Here is a 21060-nt window from a genome sequence, read left to right as displayed (position 1 = left end):
ACACACGGGATCTGTGATTGGACAGATATCTTTTTTTTTTTTTAATGCAGCATGTTATTTTGTCTTCTTAGGTAGTTAAAATGGAAGTATAATGTTAATGTTACTATGTTAATATTGGGAAAGAATTTATATTTTCTGTTCTGGTGGTTTGTGTTGGGTCTTGCTTTGCATGTACTGGAACTGCGCTGCAGCTCTCTTTGCTGACCCCTAGTGGTAGTAAAACATTTTACATGAAGCTGGAAGCACTTGCAAAAATGATTATAGTTTGCACATTTATAAGTGTGCTCCACATAAACAATTTTTACTTTTACTGAGTGAGCAGGTGAGTTTATGGGCTTTCTCATGAGAACTGCAGATCTGATACTACATGGGGAAGTACTGTTGTGTCCTTGAGCAATGCAATCTACTTTTTCATGAAATGTGAGATGACATCACTGTACAATATCTAGGCATTATTGATAAGGGTGATTACTCAACACCCATGTCGGCATTAGCCATAAAATTTTAATTTGTGTTTGGAAAATGGAAAGATAGCAAAACATTAAAAGAACTCAGTTTGCCATAAACCTTTATTGGTAGCTCTGCATTGAAACAATAGGTATAAAAATAACAAAATAAAAACCAACAAGACATGAGGAAAATGGAAGAATTCATATTCAGAACACATATGCAGATGTACTTAAAAGGCAATGCCAGTTTCATCTGTATATACATCATACATTGGTTCTTAGGTTTTTAGAGTCTACACAGCATAATATATAGCAATGAGTCAGGACCATACATCACTGAACATGCCAAAAGGATCACAAACAGTACACATCACAGGTTCCTAGCATTTCTGAAGATAATCACGGGGCTCATAAACCCAACGGACAAGTCACTGGACAGCATACAAATAGACTTCACTCAGGAAAAAAGTAAAAAGAAACACTGTGGTCCAAGGGCAAACTCAATCAGCCATACAGCGATACTCTTTAGAAAATTAAAGGAAAATAACTGGTGAATAGGCACTATTGGCATTTAAGAAAATGTAAATTAGGCATACACTCTCAGAAAAAAAGGTTCTTTGGCTTGTCTTCATCCCTTTTCAGTTCTTTATGGAACACTCTATGGAGGTGTGAAAAGCGTCATAGCTCCCAGATTGAACCATATTGCCCAACAAAGAAGGCTTGCACTAGATAGGGTTCCTCTATGGAGACGCAAAGGAGCCTTCTGGAACGCTTTCTTCTGAGAGTGTATGAGGGGGTAACACAGGGTGCTTACATTTTTCTGTGTGACCTGTGTATTTGTGTTTTTGCTTGTGAAAAGTAGATATATGACAGGTAAATGAAAGGTAAATTAAAATTACTGTCAGTGCTTATGGTTGTTCACTTCGGTGAGATGTGCAGTAGTGTAGTTACATGCTAGTTGGTGTTCTAGACAAAAAACGAGCCTCCTAGTCTTATTCTCGTATATATCTATACATTAGTGTTAATTATTTTGAAACAGATTCCACCAGTGCTAATTCTATTAAAGATTTAACATCTAGTTGTATATATGTGCTGCAACTACTATTTTAAACAAGATGCCGTGATCACCTGCCTCTTGATTGAGACCTAAGTAAATCAGAGGTTCAAGGTCGCAAGTCTGGTTACAAGGCAGCTAGTATGGGTGGAAATTCATTTGGATCAACAATGCATGACATGCAAGATGGCAACATGTAGAACTGTTGTGTAGAGGATATACTGAAGTGTAGTGTATGAAATAACTGACTACATTTTCTTGTCTTGTTTTTTATAGATTATATGGTAGACTAACTGTGCCTTCTAACACTAGAAGGCACATAGTTATAGTTTCTATAACAAATAATTAAATTGCATGCATTACGACATAGATGTAGTGTTGTTCTAGAGGCAAGTGTGATTTATAGAACAATATTATACATTCACTGGCATGTCTTGTATGGTTGACAGTTATTTGGAATAGGAATTCATAAATTCTTTCATCACTGTTCAGCGAAACAGCAAGAAAACAAAGCTGACACAGACGAGAATTAGTGAACACCTGGTTTTCTTGCATTAACTGGAATTACTTTTGATCGTAACATCTGCATACTTCAATGTAGTGTGTCAAGCTATTATAATACTAGCCTTGAAATTCTTAACAAAATTAAAATAATTACAATCATGCCAAACATACCATTATACAATCTCCAAGGAATGGCAGTGAACATAATTTCTAGGAAATATAAATGGTGTCAGTATCACCAGTGATTGGGTCTGTGTGACATTGCTTCATTAGAGCCTTTCGATTTCTCAGCTCAGGGAAGGACAAAACTGGGGAAATGGTTGGAGAGTGCGGGCAGGGTGTTGTGTGACGGGGAGGTGCCGAGGAATCACTTGCACTTTCTGAGTTCTTCTTGCATCCTCTCCTGCACATCTTCCATCTTGGCTGCCCACTCTTCGGCAATGCCTTCTTCATCATCTTCCATGAGGGCAGTGTAGCCCATGAGGGCGATGAGGCCGATGCAGAAGAGATAGGTGAGGCGGGTGCACAGGCGATCCATAACCTGCCGGTCGCCGTGCGAGTGCTTCATGTACACCTCCAGAATGGGCTTGCTGAAGAGCTTGGGTTTCCCCATCACGCCCTCATAGAGGGTGTACAGATTCTGGTCACCCAGGTCGTCGGCGTAGCTCTCCTTGAAGGCCTCGATCTTGCCGTTCCGGTTGTCGGGCCGGGCCTCCACAATCGCCATGAACTTACGGAACTGGTTGCGCAGGTTAGCCTCCACCTGGGAGTACTGGCCATCCAGCGTCTCCTTCTTGATCTGCTGCAAGGCATTGCGATTCTGCAGGGAGATCTCATCCAGGGCCCGGTTCACACTGCCAAACTCCCGCTTGAGTGTCTTGATGTCCTCGTCGTCAACGTGATGCAGAACCACACGGATCAAGGAGCCAGCTACCCCAAATATTGGGTTGACCACAGTGGCAGCTGAGGAGATGGTGGCCACGCACTCCAGCACCTTAACCAGGCCCCTCTTCAGCTTGTCACGGTCCTCCAGTATGTCAGCCATTTCAGCAGGGTGTCGAGGTGGAAATGTAGTTTTACGAGCCTCTCAAAATGATAGAATCCTATGACACAGGAGCAGAAAACTACAATCAGAATAATGGTGTGAAGATTCACTTTACTTAGCATGTCATCCTGTAATGACCAGCACTCTGCTTACATCAAATAACAAACCAGATTACTCCTGACATTCTAATATAGATCATCAGCTGTCTTAAAAGAAGGAGAGATAGTCCATCGGATATTCAGCAATAACATGATAATATACTGATCTGTGCGTTATAATTTCATATAACTCCAGCAGTTATAGCACCAGGAAAAGGAAAGATATTTTGCAAACCATTTTAAGTATCATTTGAATATAGTGCTAAAAAGAACAGCTTAAGATCAAAATTATCTGCAAATTAACTTAGGACATAATAATAATAATAATAATAATAATAATAATAATAATAATAATAATCATAATCATAATAATAGTGATTATTATTATTATTATTATATACAAATATAACGACAAACTGTAGTTTAAATACAAGCACATATAAACACTGAAGAAATGTAATATAAAAACCGCAAGACAAGAAAGTCAGCTTTAAGCCTAGTTGTGACTCTGCTTCCCTGACATGGGCCAGCAGACAGGCGGGCTCTGTATGCAAAGGCTCTGCCACCTTCAGTTTAAAAAAATAATTTTTATTGTGGGACCACAAGATGTCCTGCATGTTGGGAATGGAGAATACGTGTGGGAACATAAGGTGTCAGCAGTTTGGAAAGATATAATAGGACGAGACCGTGAAGTAAGTCAGCAGCAGTACTTTAAAATCTACTCTAAATTTGATAGGTGTCCAATGAAGGGATGTAAGGACTGGGATAATGTGTTCTTATCACCCAGTTCTTGTCAAGATTCTAGCTGCTGTGCGTTGACTGAATTGCAGATCATAGAGAGCAATTTTTGAACAGTCAGAAAATAGGGCATTGCAATGATGTAGCCTAGAAGAAATAAATACATGAACAAGCTTCTCAGCATCATTCAATGAAAGGAAGAGCCTAGCCTTGGCGATGCCCCTTTTGTGGAAATAGGCAGACCGAATGTGTGAATCCAATGTGAGGTCAGATCAGATGAGAAATAACATCAGTACAATCACAATCACTACATCAACCAAATTTTCTAGAGTCCTGACATCAAGTGATCTTTCAGGGAATGTACTGAGTTCAGGTCTATGAACTCTATAACCATGACCCGAGAAGATGAAAACACATACCCAATTTTAAGTTTAATATTGAATATGGGGTCAAGAATGTGACACTTACATTTATTTGAATGTTCAAATGTACAAATGCTTGTAAAACCATAACAATATTCAATAACTAAATTGAAGATAAGATTGTTAGATCAGTACATTTTCATGAAGTATGTGGTTTTCTTGTATTTGCCTGCACCTTGGGGCCAAAAAAGGAATTGAATAAATGTATATATATATATATATATATATATATAACATTATACCTATTATATAATACTTTTTGTATTCCAGGAGTAATATGAACTGTTTCATATTGCAGCCTAATATGATATCGGACAAACAAGGATTAATTAAAATGTTTATTTTCTGAATCCAGTGGTTAACAGTCAATGTCCTTACTAAACTGTTCAGCAATCCAAATACTGAACACAAGCAGTATTGCATGCAGGAACCCCTAACTTAATCTACATGTAAAATATATTTTATGTGATTTAATTTAACAATCATTGTTGAAAATGAAAATGAGCAATTGTGAACTCGCTAAGAAGCAGTCAATTAGAATTATTAATCTTCATTGAATGTAGCCTCACTAGTTCTAAATTACAAAACAGAAGACCTTAAACAAAACATTTAACAATTCATTTGGAAATATCAGAAAAGAGAGAGACTGATAAGCCAGATCTTACCCTCTTCCAGTTTAAGCGCCACAGGATTAAAGGAAACAAGCTTAAAACACACAACCAAGAAACCACCACCAAAATAAAAACTGTTCTTCTAGGCTGCGAAACCAACCGCAACACAACTTTTTCATGTGGCCTTAAATACCTTACCCAGCATGGCTCGAGGACGTTTTCCCTGATTGGGTGTTGGCAACCTAAGGTGTAGAAGGTAAGGGGGGGGGGGGGGGTATCAAGCTCATTTATAATGAGGACTGACCTACTGAAAAGCTGACCATGTACTTATTGATTAAAATGAACGTATGTTGTTGGAAGCAGGGCTAAGCTCCATGGTATTATTTGTAAAAGATTTATGAAATAACTCTCTTTTTAACAAGATCAAGCATGAATATGTAAGGAGGTAATTCAGTTCAGCTCTAGAATACATATAAAAAGCATGGAAGTTTATCTCTGCTTCTATAACAGGTAACGTCCCCCTTCAGTCAAAATATTTTCTATATAACAAAAAAAAAATTGTACCACGTTGGTTTCCGCTTGAAACTGGTTCTAAAAAAAGAAGATTTCAACAGGCCTCAACTCCATTATCTGTATAGACATAAAGATTTTCACTCTGTGAACTTAGATGTCACAGATTGCATTCAAACTTAAATGAAGTCTTCTAGTTTGTCTCTTCCAACCGAGACAACTCTGTGGGAGGTGAGGCCCATAGATCGCACTCCCAGATTAGGGTATTTGCAGGCTTTAAATTCCCTCAATTACATTTGCCACTGTTTCTCTCTTTCTAAGGCCATAATATAAACACTAGATTTCAGACAATGTAATGTGACTTGATATTACACTAACAGTAATATAGGTTTATTGATTGTGGTGGCTATCTGTGCTATATGTAGTAAATGTCTGTGCTATCCAGTAACTTTTAAATTATTTTAAATAGTTTTTTTTTTTAATTTGAATTGTTAAAAAACACATGACATTATATTCAGAGCATTGACAAATGATTTTATTAAATATATGAAATTGTACATTCACCAAGTTTTGTATCCCAAGGCAGCTATTGCAAAGTTCCAGCATATAAAGTGTAAGCACATAAAAGTGTTACAGGTCAAAGTGGTCAAAAAACCAAGTGCATTCAGTTAAGGAAACATTATTCCACCAAGAGGTTTTTTTTTTTTTTTTTTTTTTAAATAATCAGTGTAGCTGTATGATTGAAAATAGTTCATTTGGATTTTTATAAGCACCATATTAACAATATTATCATAAAAAACAGCCTTTGCTTGTTCTTCGTTTTGGTTTTGCTTTATTGCAATTGATCTTTGGAAAAAGGGCAGAATGCTAAAGTCCATAAAATGTATAATCTGTAAATCATCCACACCAGCTATATAGGCCATTCTGACTGTAAGGTCAGTCCTCATTGCACTGTCTTAGGGCTTCTTGCATTTTGGCCTCAATGTCTGCCATTTTGGGAGCCCACTTATCCCTGACTTCATCCTCGTCGTCTTCGGTGACGGAGGTGTATGCCATGAGGGAGATGAGCCCGATGTAGAAGAGGTGGGCCAGGTGGGAGCATCTGTGCTCCATCACCCTGCGGTCGTGGTTGCAGTGCTCGAGGTAGACTTTCAGCAGAGGCCTGCCAAAGATTGCATCGGAACCCATCACACCCCGGTAGTAGACGTTCAAGCTGAGGTCGCTCTTGTCTCTTTCGTAGATTTTCTCGTAATCCTTCATGTGGCGATCCGCGTGGCCTGGGTCCTTCTTGACACGGTCTACCATCGTGCTAAAGGCCGTGTATTGGTGCTTGATGTGCTCCTCGTACTTGCCAAAGGTCTCGTTGACCTCATCTATGCGGATCTGCTGCAGGGTCCTCTTGTTCTTCATGGAGATGCTCTCCAGCTTGTTATGGATCTCCCTGAAGTCCTTTTCCAGTGCGTGATCTTCTTTATCCACCAAGCCCTTGCGCACCACTCCTACCAGGCAACTGACCACACCAAAAAGGGGGTCTATGGAGGAAGCAAAGGAGGAGACCTTCTCCACGCAACCCAGAACCTTGGCTGCTGTCTTTTTCATTTGCTCCTTGTCTGCCATGTTGGTTGCAATTCTTCAGGGTGTCTCTACAAAAAGAGAAGATTAAAAAGTTAAAATGGGCTGAAGAGGCTTGCAAATGATAAGTTTTCCATGCACAAAGCTGTGTCTCTTTCCACAACAAAGCCCTGCAACCCCTAGCCTTTGGTCTAGACTAGACCAAAACCATGAAGTTGGTAAAGTTTTGCACTTTTACTCAAACTACTTCAAATATTCCCTGGATGTAAAACACACTCTTTGTCTGTGATATCTTTTACATTTGCCATTTAAAAATGGAAGACACAAGAGAGCAGTAGTAGTGCTTTTATCTAAAAATCAGGAATCACTCAAGGACTCTCAAGAGCGATGTGAATGGTATGCCCAACCCAGAACAAATTATATTGACTGACTGAAATGCCAAGGTATACCAAATTATGATTTGCTTCAAAAATTATAATTTTCACAACCAAAGTAAATCTTACAAAAAAGTAAATGTAAAATGACAGCAGTAAAATAACTCTCCAAGAATTTGGTGTCTTAAGTGTCTTCCAATGTCTTCTGATTTTGTCTCCAGATGACTTAAAAAACAATTATATAAGTTCATTAGCATTATATTTTATATCCACAGCCAAAACACAAATATGTGTAATTTCTGTAGCCACAAAAAGCCTGGTTGCTGTCCAGTTCTGAAACAGACTGCATGACAAAAATGCAAAGAGGCCAGAGGTACAACTCTGGAACTTATCACTAGCCTGAACTGAGCTTATATTTGGATATGGGTACTTAATATCTAACTTCAAAGGCATAATTGACAGAATAAAATATAATTACCATATACATTCCAAAAAGACCATATGTTCTTATAGTAACAATAACAATTAATGAGAAAACAAAATAGAAAATAGACCTGTATATTTTTAACATTCATCCATGATAAAATCCCCACTCAAATAGGAAGCAATGGTTCTTCCATTTGAATGTTTATGCTTATGTTTATAATTTGTAAGTTATATTAACGTCCAAATTATTAGTCGTTACAAATTACATATTGATAAACCAATTAATACTGAATCTTGGTTATATTCATGTAATGCATTTATATGATTATACATTTATTATTCTATATCAGTTTTAATCGCCAACACTGCTAGTCAATATGACTGCAACTATGATGAAAGATTAGATTCCATCAGATACATCGAGATCAGTGGTAACCAACCCTGTTCCTGGAAGTCTACCATCCTGGAGGTTTTCATTCCAAAATGGAATAAAAGCTTACAGGACGGTAGATCTCCAGGAACAGGATTGGTTACCACTGACCTAGAGGCTAGATGAAGATGAAGGTCTTATACAGTACACTGCAGGGCCCTCTAATTATTTCACGTGAAACATACACTGCAGCACATAGCTGCATGAAGAGTATATGCAAAATATATTGTTGTCCTACATGACATGATATAAACATGGTGGATTCAGGATTCAGGCAGAGTGAGAGGATGAGATGGAAGGGGTGGGTGTGACTCAAATGCCTCAACAGATAATGAATCCTCCTGACAAAAACCAAATGATATATTCTGCTGCAGAAAATACTTTTTTTTTTTCAATTAAATTGCTTAAAGTGTTACAAGGGGGAAATTATACACTGCAAAATAACTATGCACATGCATGTTAAAGAGAATTTAAGCTCTGTAGCTAAAACTGAAGGATTAACTTATCTATTTGTAAGAGGGAAATCAAACTGGGACCCAGAAAAGGCTGGCATTTGAACGAGCCGGCACGCTGGAACTCGTCCTGTACTTCAAAGGACCCGAGAGCCTTGTGGTAAAACAATAAGTTACTCGGATTTCCTCGGGATGAGCAGGCCATTTGGCCCTCTGGACTGTTACCCTCTGGACAAGACTGAGATAAGAGGAACTGGACTGGTTGTTTATGGTTGTGTGAGCAAGTCGTTGGCTCTCTGGAATGTTACCATCTGGACACGACTAAGATAAGGAGAACTAGTCTCTTTGTCTGTGGTTGTGGGTGTGTGTGTTTTGGGGTCATAAAGGGTGAAATGTCGGGCCAAATGGTGGGGCAACTGCGCGGGACAGTACCGCAGTGCCCTTATGTGGGCCCCTCTGCCATTACACTTTTTATTTCTTTTCTGGATCTGGACTTTAAACCATCTGTTTATCCTATTTACAAACCCCGGAAAACCGTACAAACCATACACATGTTTTCATTATATTATTGTATTATGCCTTATGTAATAATAACATGGATTGCATGTACAATGGTTAAACAAAAGGGTATTTTCATGACAACTGCACCATAATATTACATCCACTTGACATGTTTGGTATGTACGTATTCAACATAATTCAAACAATTGAATGAAATATGTGTCATACCAAATAGAATTTGAAAAAACATAGTTTTAGAAACTCAGGGAAAACCTAACACAATGGAATGTCCTCTCTGGTAATCATCTCCTTTTCCCCATTTCCCCACTAATTGTTTTAACAGCAGCCTCCAAATGGTGGGGGCCGAAATTCGAGATTTATGATTCGGCCAGGTTAATTTATGGCAATGCCGCCTAGACCAAACGCGGGATTTGGCTTAAAAGGAAGGGAGACAAAGTAATCGAGGAAGATCGTAATCGACTTCCCACACTACACAGACGCTGTGTTGTGTGTGTAGATGCACATGGAAGATCGTAATCGACTTCCCACCGTGCACATACTCTGTGTGCTGTGTGTAGACAGACAAGGAAGATCGCAATCGACTTCCCGCACTGCGCATACTCTGTGTTCTGTGTGTAGATAGACATGGAAGATTGTAACCGACTTCCCCACGTTGCACATGCTCTGTGCTCTGTGTGTAGCTAAACAGGCTGGGTAAGAACTTTTTACTCTGTGTTTCTGTTTTTAAACCTTATAATTGATTTTGAATTTGAAGCTAATGACCTACCTGCCTGTTCAATAAATTCTTATTTTTAACTTGGTCTTCATGACTCTAATCCATTTTATCTTCTTTTCAGCCGAAATTCCGCTTAAATACTCAGGGGGACAATTATGACTAGGACCTACTGATCAGGGGTCTAGTACAGCAAACGTCTTTAGTGGGGTTTTCAAGTTAGATAGGCGACCACGATCTGCCCGCTAAGGGATTGGTGGTATTGGTTCTGGTGTTTTTTGGCATAAGAGGACCCATGGGCATTGTACGCCAGTTCTCCCCAAATTCGCCTTAAGGAGCCTGATAGATACGCACCGTCCTGGGCTCATAACTATCGATGCACTATCCATGTAAGGAAGGCATGTATTATGGTGGTCAGCCTCCTACCCTCTGGATTCTTCACCGAACTGAGATTTAACAATAGTGCTAAACCCGGGAGCATATATTGAGGAATGATGGCACAAGATAGAGTCGAGTGTAACCACTCCCAAGTTCCACGTATAGTTAAACTCAAATTTTAAATTATCATTTAATATGGAGTCAGATTATCACGAGGGTAAAACTAGTAACTGTTACGCTTTCTTGCTGTGGTCATGGATATATTTGATGTGTTGTTCCGCGCATTTGTGAATATTCTGATGCTCCCATTGGAATATTGACAGTCCGGCGACAGATCAGATATATCTCTGATGACAGCATAGCCCCGTTTGCGAACGGAGAGCAACCAGAATGCTACTGGTCCGTTTCAGGCCAGTTTTAAGCGGGATATGAAGCAACGCCTTCATATCTAACCCATGGCAACGGAACCAGTGCATTCTTAATTATAATTGTGCCCTGTTCTTACGAACAGAGGAAAAATAACTAACATCTCAGTTTTGAATCACACCAGCCAAGGGAGAACACGCAGTGCCTTCCCCTCCAGCTACAAACCCTCATTGGTCTAGCTGTGAGGTGTTTACATATTCAATGAAACAATCCAGGAATATTGCATTCTGTTAAGATTTTTAATTTTAAAACCTCTCTAGTATTTCTCATAACCATATTCTGAACATGGCAATCGCATTATGATGTTATTCCACAACAGCTAAGTTGTTCATAATATAGCACCACCATGACTGACAGTTGAAGTGTTCACTGTAAAATGTACTCTCAAGAAAGATTTCAGATTTGAAGCTTTCATCTTTCTGAAATGCCACTGACAAGACAAGTGCAATAGTGAATAGTAGAATAAAGTACAAATATAAATAGTGAGCATGATATTAGCATATTCAAATAGACTGTCGAACAGGTCAAGAATTACAGCTGTATTATGGATTTTTAAGTTGAATTCAGACCACCGGTCTACGATTGAACATATAAGGTTTAACATATGACAAAAGTTTGTGGAAATTATGTGGTCTTGTGGGCCGATTTCACGTTTTAGTCCAATGCAAATGGGATTTCAGTTGGCTTAATGAAAACCCTCATCCCTAAAATCTCAAATTACAACCCCCATCAACCCCACTGCCAAGTGCAAAAACTGCTGGCCAACTGTGTTTTTGAATTTTGAAACACCAGTAAGTACAAAAAATTAAAAGGAAGCACAATATAATTTTTAAGGATAAGACTGTTAAAAACAGACTGATATTAAGACAACTGAGACCAAGTATTCAATCTAAACAAGATAATGTTATGAGCCCAGTTCCTTAACAACTGAACTCAGCGATACTATGATTGTACATCAAATTAGTGAAAGTAAAAGAAAGGAATAGGGGTAATTACAAGTATTACAGACACTGAGAAACTAATGCACCATTCCTTTATGTAGATGTTTTTCATTAAAAAGGACTGAATTGATATTTCCAGAGCTTTTGTAAAGCTCTGGGATTTCACATGGTAAAACACAAGGAAAGATATTTATAAAATAAAAAACATTTAAGAAAATGAAAGAAAAGAAGGGAGTGTCAGTTCAATTCATTCATAAAAATATTTATCAGTGTAGTCATTTTAGCCACAAAGCAGCTAGCTTGTCTACATGCCACAACATACTACACATACTATGCTATTTTATATTTGGCCAAATTCCTCATCTACAAAGTGGACAGAAGTGATGGCATAGTAACAATATTGTTTGGTCTAAATTCAGACAGAAACATACGCCATTTAGAAAAGAAAGTAAAGGAGCTGGTTTTGATAGCTTACCTGTGTCAAGCCTGTTGCTGTTTCCTACCACTGCTGTTTTTAAGCAGTTCACTTCCCACTCTTCGAGACAGGCCTGCCCTCCATGCCATATAAGGGCGGTGACAGGGAAGTGACTCACGCATGAAAAATGCTGATTAGGTTAGGGGAAAATGCTGTTGGACTTGACCATCTCCTATGTTGACTACCACATAGAAGATGGCAGCAAGTTGGTCACGAGCAACAGGTGCAGGGTACTGATACAGATTCTAAAACATGCTGTTATAAAAATGTTTTAGTCCAATCAGTATAGCCCCTGCCTTTGTGATTCAGAAGCCTGCAATCTGTTTAAAATAACAGTGACAGCTTCTATTACTCTGTAATAACATTGAAAAGTACAATTTTCTAAGCACTGTTGCATAAGATGAATAGAGTCAATCAGTCCTTAAAGCTTTTCTCACTTGTCAGATTAGTTTGCAATTGAACAACGTTTGTACTGACAAATAGAAGCTCTCAAAAAGCAGAGTTTCAAGGTCTCTTTATTACAGTGGAAGGAGAAATTTTATCAAAAATGTATCCCAGTCTTTCATCTTTGATCAACAATAGTTTCAAAGAACTGTAATTCCTGGTATTGCTCTCATAGTTCCACAAAACATTATTATATGAGAACCCATGTGTATAGCTACAGTACTGTTGAGATGAAATTTCAAATATATTCACATACCAGCTGATTTCAAGGTTTCTTTCCAAGTGTCTGTATTTTCTGAAATTATTTGTTTATGTGCTGGCTTTACTGAAAGAATTTCTATTAAACTTCAAAATCATTAACAATGAAGAGCAAGTCATCAAATGCTGATTTACTAGATTGATGCAATAACTTGTGAAAATGTATCTCTGTATCTTAGGGCCTGATTTACCATATGCAAACACAACACTAATAATACAACCAATTATTGGTGAAAAACAAATACTATGACCAATGATCTGTTTTAGCATATGCATGTTATTGGTTTTGTGTGTGCTAAAAGTTTTTGCTATGCTAAAAGGCTGTTTGCTGATTATTGGTAAATGTTATATGCCAACTGTTGCCTTCACATAACTTCGAAACGATAACATCAGGCTAGATTTTCTTAGAATCCGAGGCACTCATCAATATTTTACAATTATACTAATAAAAGCACAAAACATTTGACTAAAACATGGGGATAGTTGGGATGTTAACATTTTGCTGGCTGATGATGTCATTCAAAAACAGCAACTGGCAGTTCCAGATACCAGGGGCAACAGTCCTCTTTGTCAGCTGTTCCTGTGTGAGTTCGACCAGTGAGAAGCTAGGATTTTTATGTCTGGAAGAAATGCTATTTCACCACCTGTCAAGCAACTGTCTCCCTCAGACAGCTGCTCCTCAGTGTACCAGTGAGCTGCTAGCCAGTAGCCTTCACCATTGGCATACCCACCCCAGTCAGCCCCAATTTCTCAAGGAGATTTAGTCCTTGCAGAACAGTGTGGGAAGACTACGCAAATGTGTATATGCATTTGTATGTAAGAGTTAGTCAAAAAGAAACAGAACAGAAGAAAGGGCAGGTTCAAAACAAGAACTACCATTCTCAGAATTTTTAAAAGTGATGTCCATCATTTCAAACTGAATGGAATATTATTTAAAGTATTTGGAAAAATAATTTCAAATGCATTAAAGTGTTGCACTGTAAAACCAGCTCAAACAAAAGGCGCTTTTCTAGGAATCTTTAATGGGTGGTAGCAAGACAGAGTGGCTAATGCACCTGAATGGTATTTCCTTAAAGCAATTACCTTGTAAATGAATTTTTTTTTTTTTTTTACTAATCTCTTACTAATCTCAAAGTGGCAGTCAGACCACATTAACCAAGTACAGATTGGCCCATAGTGCAGGTACTAATTGTGTGAGTATTTTCAATTCACCAAGAAAACAAATGAGTTGAAACACAATCCCTTACGTCTTCTCTACGCGCAGATGACAGTCGCTTCTGGATTGGCGTGATGGACAGGTGTGAGTGTCCTGTGGTGTAAAAGCAGCTGAAGGGTGACTGACGTCCGTGACAGTTGTGAGACCTGGAAACAGACAAAGGGGTAAGTGTTTGCACTGGGATAACAGTCGCAGTTTATTTCATGTTTTATTTCTTGTTCATATGGTTTGAATTCCTACATGTACAGTACAGCGGCTGAGACTTATTGCTCAATTCATATGTACTAGAGTGGACTCTGCAAGAGATGTGGCAGGTACAAAATGTAATACAGCACAAGATTAGTGTTGGGGTCTTTATTTTTTAGAGTACTGCAAAGCACATGCAGATTCTGTAACATACTGTTGTACAATGTTTAAGGCCTGTCACTATTACCCCTGCCTTTGTGATTGAGAAGCCTATAATCTGTTTATACTGTGAGAGCTTCTATTAATCTGCAAAAACATTGAAAAACACAATTTTTGAAGCACTTTGTCGCATAAGATGAATACAGTCAATCAGTCCTCAAGACTTCATCTCTGAAATTAGTTTTCAATCGACAAATGGAAGCTCTCAAATAAGCACAGCCTCGATGTATCCTTATTACAGTGGTAGGAGACATTTGTCTCAGTGATGTATCCTAGATGTATCTTAGATCAAATGGTAAATGGTAAATGGACTGCATTTATATAGCGCTTTTATCCTAAGGGCTTTACAATTGATGCCTCTCATTCGCCAGAGCAGTTAGGGGTTAGGTGTCTTGCTCAAGGACACTTCGACACGCCCACGGCGGGGTTTGAACCTGCAACCTTCCGACTGCCAGACAATCGCTCTTATCTCCTGAGAATAGTTCCAAATAACTGGAATTCCTAGCATTGGTCTCACTGTTCCAGAGAACATAATTATATGAGAACTTATGAATATAGCTACACTACTGCTACAGTAACTACAGTACATAAATACCAACCAACCGATACCAGCAATAAAGAACTGTTATTCCTGGTATCGGTGACAGAGTTCCAGTGAAAATTTATTAATCTGGCAAATCAGTACTCGATGACTTGCACTTCAGTGATATCAAGGTTAAAATTTAATACAAATGTTTTAGTAATGCCAGCTTATGAACAAATAGTGTAATAAAATATAATGGTGTTATAAAATTAAAAAAAAAACATTTTATATACCTATTGTTGCAACATAAAAACATTCAGAACAATGAACCTCAGGCCAAGTTTCCTTAGAAGCAGAGGCATTGATCAATATTTTTTATAGCGTACAAATAAAAGCATAAAAAGATGGCTGAAACATGGGAGTGGTTGGGATAGAAGCATCTTCCGCTGGCTGATGAATGCAAGGCAGTAAATAACCCTGGTAATTCCAGGTACCAGGGGAAGCAGCTTTATCAGTCAGCTGCTCTTAAGTGCACAGTGAGTGGCTAGCATTTTCATATTGGAAATACAGCAAGCTCAGAACTAGGGACTTTTTTCTATATTTCCAAGGCTTTTGGGAAAATAAAAGAACAAATAATGAACATGGAAAAAAGCACAATGACTTTCATTTTCAAGCCATTGATCTAAAGAATTATTGAGCTTATTATTTGCACTGACATAAAACTAAATTGACCTCCATTTGTGAATGTACTGGAATGAAATCATGTGCTCTTTCATTTAAGTTCAAGTGTATTTTTAAGTATACTTTCACCACAAAGCAAAGACAAATTCAACCAGTTAAGTATGATATTGTCTTTAATGTCAAGTAGAAACACATTCAAGCGATAGCAATAATACATTAAAAAGCTTTCAGTTTGTCCTAGATTACTGATAAATAACAGATAAAATGAACTTTGAGTTTAATTTTGTAAGATTATAGCCCTGCAATTAAATAGAAAATGCTATCAAATTAAGATATTTCAAAGGATGTGTTAGTGTCACAGCACAGGTAAGACACATTTGCACTGTGAGTTTGCATGGAATAAAATATAATAAATATCTGTAAATACATTAAAGCCACTAGTCCACAACTAATAAAAAGAGTACAGTACTTTTAAAAGGGTTTTACCCCATTTCCAACCAGTAATTCAAACTAATCCACAGGTTTTATGGAACTTCCTGTTTCAATGAACTAATATAAGAGTTTCAACAGGAAGAGGAGGGCTACTGAAAAAAGGAGAGAAGAGAACATTGAACTGTCATTGGATGAGAAGTAATCTGTCTTCTTCACTTCCTGCTTGGATATTTAACAACAAAAAAGTGCAATGCCTCATGGGAATCTACCATAGAAGAGCTGAAATTTTAACACTTAGCTGCCAGGGGATACTGGGAACTTAGAGTTTAGAGAAAGAGATCAATGTTATCTGAACTACAGAAAAGGAGTCTACAAACATCCCTTTAAGCTATTATTCACAAGGGATCAAATTGCGAGCTAAAGCACGACTGACTCGAAAGCACATGATGCAGAACAAGTGCAAGTTAGGTGTAAAGTTGTCTCTCTTCAGGCAATCTTTGCTGAATAGTGCAAAGTTTCTACTTCAGCACCAAGGAGAGCTGAGAGTTTGCACAGCCAGAGGGAGCGAGCTAAAGAACTGTGAGGACAAAGGCAGACAAGGTACGTACTCTCCGACGGTTAAATCTGCTAGGATGTGACCAACGGCAACGAGCAGGCAATGGGCGGGACTTTCAGTTAAAGCCAGTGAGAGGCACAGACTTTTCGAGGGACTTGAGAAACTGGGAGAGAAACAGGATTAACAACCACTAACTATGACTATCTCCAGTTTGAAGTTTACAGAACAGTTAAATGTACTATTTTACCTCCAGTGAAACAGATCTATATATAAACTACCCATTGCATATGTGTAATAGTGAAGGTTTTAAAGCAGGTTTTATACAGGCATACATGTGTGTGACTGAACATTGTTACTCTAAAGGAGACTTTAACTATCAGCCTGTCAGAGAGTACACAGAGAAAATATCTGTTGTTCAGCGAATTAGAAAGAGGTGCACATGACAGGGCTGAGTTGAACTCCAGAGTTTATTCACAGTGGCATATGCAGAGACAGACTCATTTTTAAACGTGCTTGGAATGTCTGACCACAGACGCACAGCGCTGTGATTGCAACACAGGGACACACATGGCGCTTAAGATGCTGGTTTCCCAAGAGCAGTACTGCAGTAAGAGAAAGGTTTTTATACTTATAGTTTTCTGCACTCCCTCTTAAATTAGCAGGCTGACTCACAGGCCTTGTTCCAACCATAGAGGGCAGTAGTTTTCTGATTCTCCTCTACACAATCTAGCAGCCAGATCAAGCAGCCCAAGCGATATGTGAAGAATGATATCACAATGCAACATGTGGTAGTGATACCTTTTTTTAACTCTTTGGAGTCTGCCTTAATTTATTATGGGACCATGAACATTTGGTCATTTCTGCATGCCAAGGACAAATTTATTCATGCCACTTGTAAGCAGGCGATGACATAACCTAATGTTTCTTTCATGGATGCATGTTTAGCCTATTTTATTATTAGCTGGACATTATCCAAGGCCTTCTTTAACCCTTTAATTGCAGCATGTATTGCTATTTTAAATTTTCTAAATGGCACCGAGCATTTTATTCTTATAAGGACTTATACAAATAAAGTAAATAAGCATTAGCATTAATTAAATAGGGTATTTATTATATTATTACCTGATATAATATTGTCTGATTTATTATAATTGATTTTTTAAACTTATTTTATCTATTTTTTACAGAAAACTCTCAGGTAAAGATATGAGGTGCTGATCCAGACCGCGTCTCTCCAGTTCAGCGGCTAGCAAACGGCAGTGAAAGGGTTAACACTTACTGAATGGGACATAATTTCAGGCTTCATGACCACTCAAAAACTTTCTCCATGAAGTCTAAGAACAGATTGCACTTTCATATCACATAATAATAAAAATACAGGCTTGAATCACTGAAATATATCCACTTAAAAGAACATTAATTGTTATGAACTATATAAGCCACCAAAGTTCACACTTTAACCCTTTATGTGTAAATGACATTACTCAACGGTTCTAGGGACATTGTGACGCAGAATATATAGACTGCATGGTTGATTCTGTCACATGGCCATCTAAGCTACAACTTCACAAATTATTTGAAGCACAAAGATGTTTATGAGCACATGTTTACTTATAATATTATATTACAAAGAATTACCGGTTGCAGTTTACACAGCAAAGCTACTAACGTCTGCTCTGAGATCAACTGCCAACTGCTTACAGTTGAGCCTGGAGGGGCAAGGCATAACAAGCAATCCAGTATCCTAGAAGAGTTACACAGGGCCTATGTGCTGCATTCTCCTACCACTAAATTATCACAATATTCAGTGCTAAAATATATTTAAAAAGTAGTTTCAGCAATTCTGTTGAGAGAAAGCAGTACAATTCATCAAAAGTAAGATTGTAAACACAGCAGCACCAGTAGTGGCTGAATCAGGAAGTGAGCAGTGCCTTGCTGCACTGGCTCTGTATTGGAGCGGCCATTTTGAAAGCTCCCTATCTTAATACAATGCAGGGCAAATTTGATCATTTAATTTCATCAATCCAACACAAACAACATTGAGAACTTCATTGTTTTCATGTTTATCGCTGGTTAGGAGCTGCACACTCTCTTCCTGTCCCTTAATCTAACGGTTTCCTCTCATTCTTCATAGTGCAAAGCCTGGTTGTCAGTTTGGGCACTTCTCCTCCACAGAAGCACTGACACCAACAAAAAACAAACAGAAGCTAACTAAGCACGCCAAAAGACAACAATGAAGGCTTCCTCCTGCATATGTCAAATAAAGTGAGTACCCAAACATCACACATCCACTCTAGCAACTCAGAGGCATCAAGCCACCTTCCCTGGCTAGCTATGGCTCCCCCTATCCGTCTCTCCATTTCCTTGTTTTTAGCATAGCACAATGTCCTCTCCCTCCCCTCTCTTCAATAGTGATCAAACTCCTTAAAACACCTGAAAAACACTCTTCCTATCATTGAATGTGATCCATGGTGTCTTTATGTACCCCAATCCATTCCCAGGACCATTATTAGCAAGGAACAAAGCACCCCTTACCTCTTGAGAGTTCCTTTCCCTCTTTCTCCTTCTCTACAATCCCCAATCATGTATTCCTCTTCTTCTTCCCAGCAAGCCCTGCAAAGGGGCACTCCCATGTATCTTCAATATGCAGGGGTGCTCATATTGGACTGTACCATTCTAATACTGTACAGTGAGCCCTGGCTGCTCAGAGAGGGCCTGTTTGTGCATATGGCCCCACAAGCTTCCAAATGCTTCTATCAGATAGTAAGTGACCAATTCTGTATCCAGCAGCCCCCTCCCCAGCTTATCCTATTCCTCCCCAAAGGGTTTTCCTATCTTTCAGTCCTTTCAACAGCCAGAGACTCTACAAAGGGAGGCAATTGTCACTCCGGGAGCAGCTGGGAGCCCAAGGGGACTCCAGAGGGAACTGTGCATCTGCCAGGCTCTGGTGCAGCTATCAATGGCCCAGAATAGCCCTAAGGGGGTGACAATGACTGCAGAAAAGGACAAATGAGTGGGCTCACTCTAGAAAATGCACTGAAATTTCTCATTTGAATTGCAAGCGTTTATGCAAATACATCCCACTATTTGCAAACACCCCTCTCCAAACAGCCAGAAGTAAAACCACAGAGTGAAAGAGGTTCCCTTTAACATACTGTATGTGTAGAAGGGCTTCTGAAAGGCAGTAAGTGATGTTGTCTTTTTTCCAGCTCTTAACAATTATTTTCTGAATATATTGCATAGTTCACAACATATTTTATAATCGCACGTAGCAACCACTCTTCTATTGAATGGCTGTACAAATCTCCAGATGTTGTACTGTTGAGGATATTTACTGAGCAACCCCATTTTTAAAAGTTATTAAATCAGGAGCCAAAATATAATTTGAATTTCATTATTTTGTAGTGAAAGTATTTTACCTTCTGAAACCGAAATAATACACATTCAGCTTTAATTCGATTTGAATAATCCTTCTGCCGTGTCATATATGCCATATGCTATATGTGTTTGTGAAACTCAAATCGTGGAAATTCTTACTTTTTAAAACAAAACACATTTATATATCTCTAAGGGTATCAATGTATAAAGGAGTAATTATCATTGACAACCGTTGACGGAACCAATGAAAACTCTAGTCCACCAAAGATGCCAACCAAAAGTACTTTGCTGATAGAATAAATAAGTGTAATTCTAGACCACACAAGCTAGGATCTCAAATCTCACTGCATGCAATGAATAAGTATTGCTTCACCATTCCAGACCATGCCTATTTTAGGTATTTCCATGCCAATGAAAATGTCAAAGAAAAAATGATGGCCTTTGTTTTTCTATAAGCTTAGCCTTTAATATAGTAGTGAGGTCGCTTTGGTCAGGGCAAATAATCCTCAATCCTGTTTACTGATGGACCGTGGCAATATATGCAACACAAGAGCTGCGTCCATATTCCTGACAAAATCATCGAGACTCGAGATAAAAGCCTACATACAACTGACGACTATTTTATTTGATAAAAAGCTACACATGTACACTTGCCAGAAGGTACCACTAAATTCCCATGATTGAACGAATGGTCCTTTTCATGTAGGCGGTTGGTGCGCACCGGTTTTTAGAATCAACTACAAAGCGTAATGAAATGTACTATGGAGCTTAATGTAATGTTTCCTTGAACAGGCCAGTATTCCCCCACCAGACACATGCTAAAGCGGGCTGCAGCGACTGTGAAAGATGTGGTTGTCCTTTCTGTGTTTTGTATGGGTAAGTATTTATATGTAAACAATGACTGTTGTGAAGACGCGCAGCGTTGCCGCGATGCGTAAGTTTCTTGGGTAACTGTGCGCGCAATTGAAAGGAAGAAATAGCGTCTGATCCTAGTAATCCAAAAGGTCCTAAATGATGGAAATCGAATA

General features: G+C 38.5%; 1 protein-coding gene and 1 long non-coding RNA gene across 5 annotated transcripts; one reads left to right on the top strand and one right to left on the bottom strand.

Annotated features, from left to right (window-relative positions):
- Positions 1 to 551: 551 nt before the first annotated feature.
- rpz (rapunzel) lies at positions 552 to 19563 on the bottom strand. Of its 3 annotated transcripts, none has more exons than XM_035420842.1 (3): positions 19190 to 19338; positions 14089 to 14203; positions 552 to 3110 (listed from the first exon to the last, which is right to left on the bottom strand). In XM_035420842.1, exon 3 carries the CDS (start codon positions 3050 to 3052, stop codon positions 2375 to 2377), a length of 678 nt encoding a protein of 225 aa, XP_035276733.1. In that variant the 5' UTR covers positions 3053 to 3110; positions 14089 to 14203; positions 19190 to 19338; the 3' UTR covers positions 552 to 2374. The 3 variants fall into 3 exon arrangements, with proteins under 3 accessions (XP_035276733.1, XP_035276717.1, XP_035276724.1); XM_035420826.1 differs by lacking the exon at positions 552 to 3110 and adding an exon at positions 6173 to 7074 and having other exon boundaries at positions 19190 to 19563; XM_035420833.1 differs by lacking the exons at positions 552 to 3110; positions 14089 to 14203; positions 19190 to 19338 and adding exons at positions 6173 to 7074; positions 12140 to 13892.
- LOC118229142 lies at positions 14105 to 19212 on the top strand. Of its 2 annotated transcripts, XR_004765618.1 has the most exons (4): positions 14105 to 14221; positions 16188 to 16698; positions 17842 to 17852; positions 18789 to 19212. It is a non-coding gene; the product is annotated as an uncharacterized LOC118229142 (long non-coding RNA). The 2 variants fall into 2 exon arrangements; XR_004765616.1 differs by lacking the exon at positions 17842 to 17852.
- Positions 19564 to 21060: the final 1497 nt, after the last annotated feature.

Source organism: Anguilla anguilla, chromosome 1, assembly GCF_013347855.1.
Source record: "Anguilla anguilla isolate fAngAng1 chromosome 1, fAngAng1.pri, whole genome shotgun sequence".
NCBI classification, from domain to species: domain Eukaryota; kingdom Metazoa; phylum Chordata; class Actinopteri; order Anguilliformes; family Anguillidae; genus Anguilla; species Anguilla anguilla.
The sequence above is the reverse complement of the archived record's forward strand: the minus strand, read 5'-3'. Positions and strand labels throughout refer to the sequence as shown.

What these genes read in the sequence shown, in the direction of transcription:
- rpz (XM_035420826.1), bottom strand. Translation starts at nt 7,048, where the DNA reads ATGGCAGACAAGGAGCAAATGAAAAAGACAGCAGCCAAGGTTCTGGGT.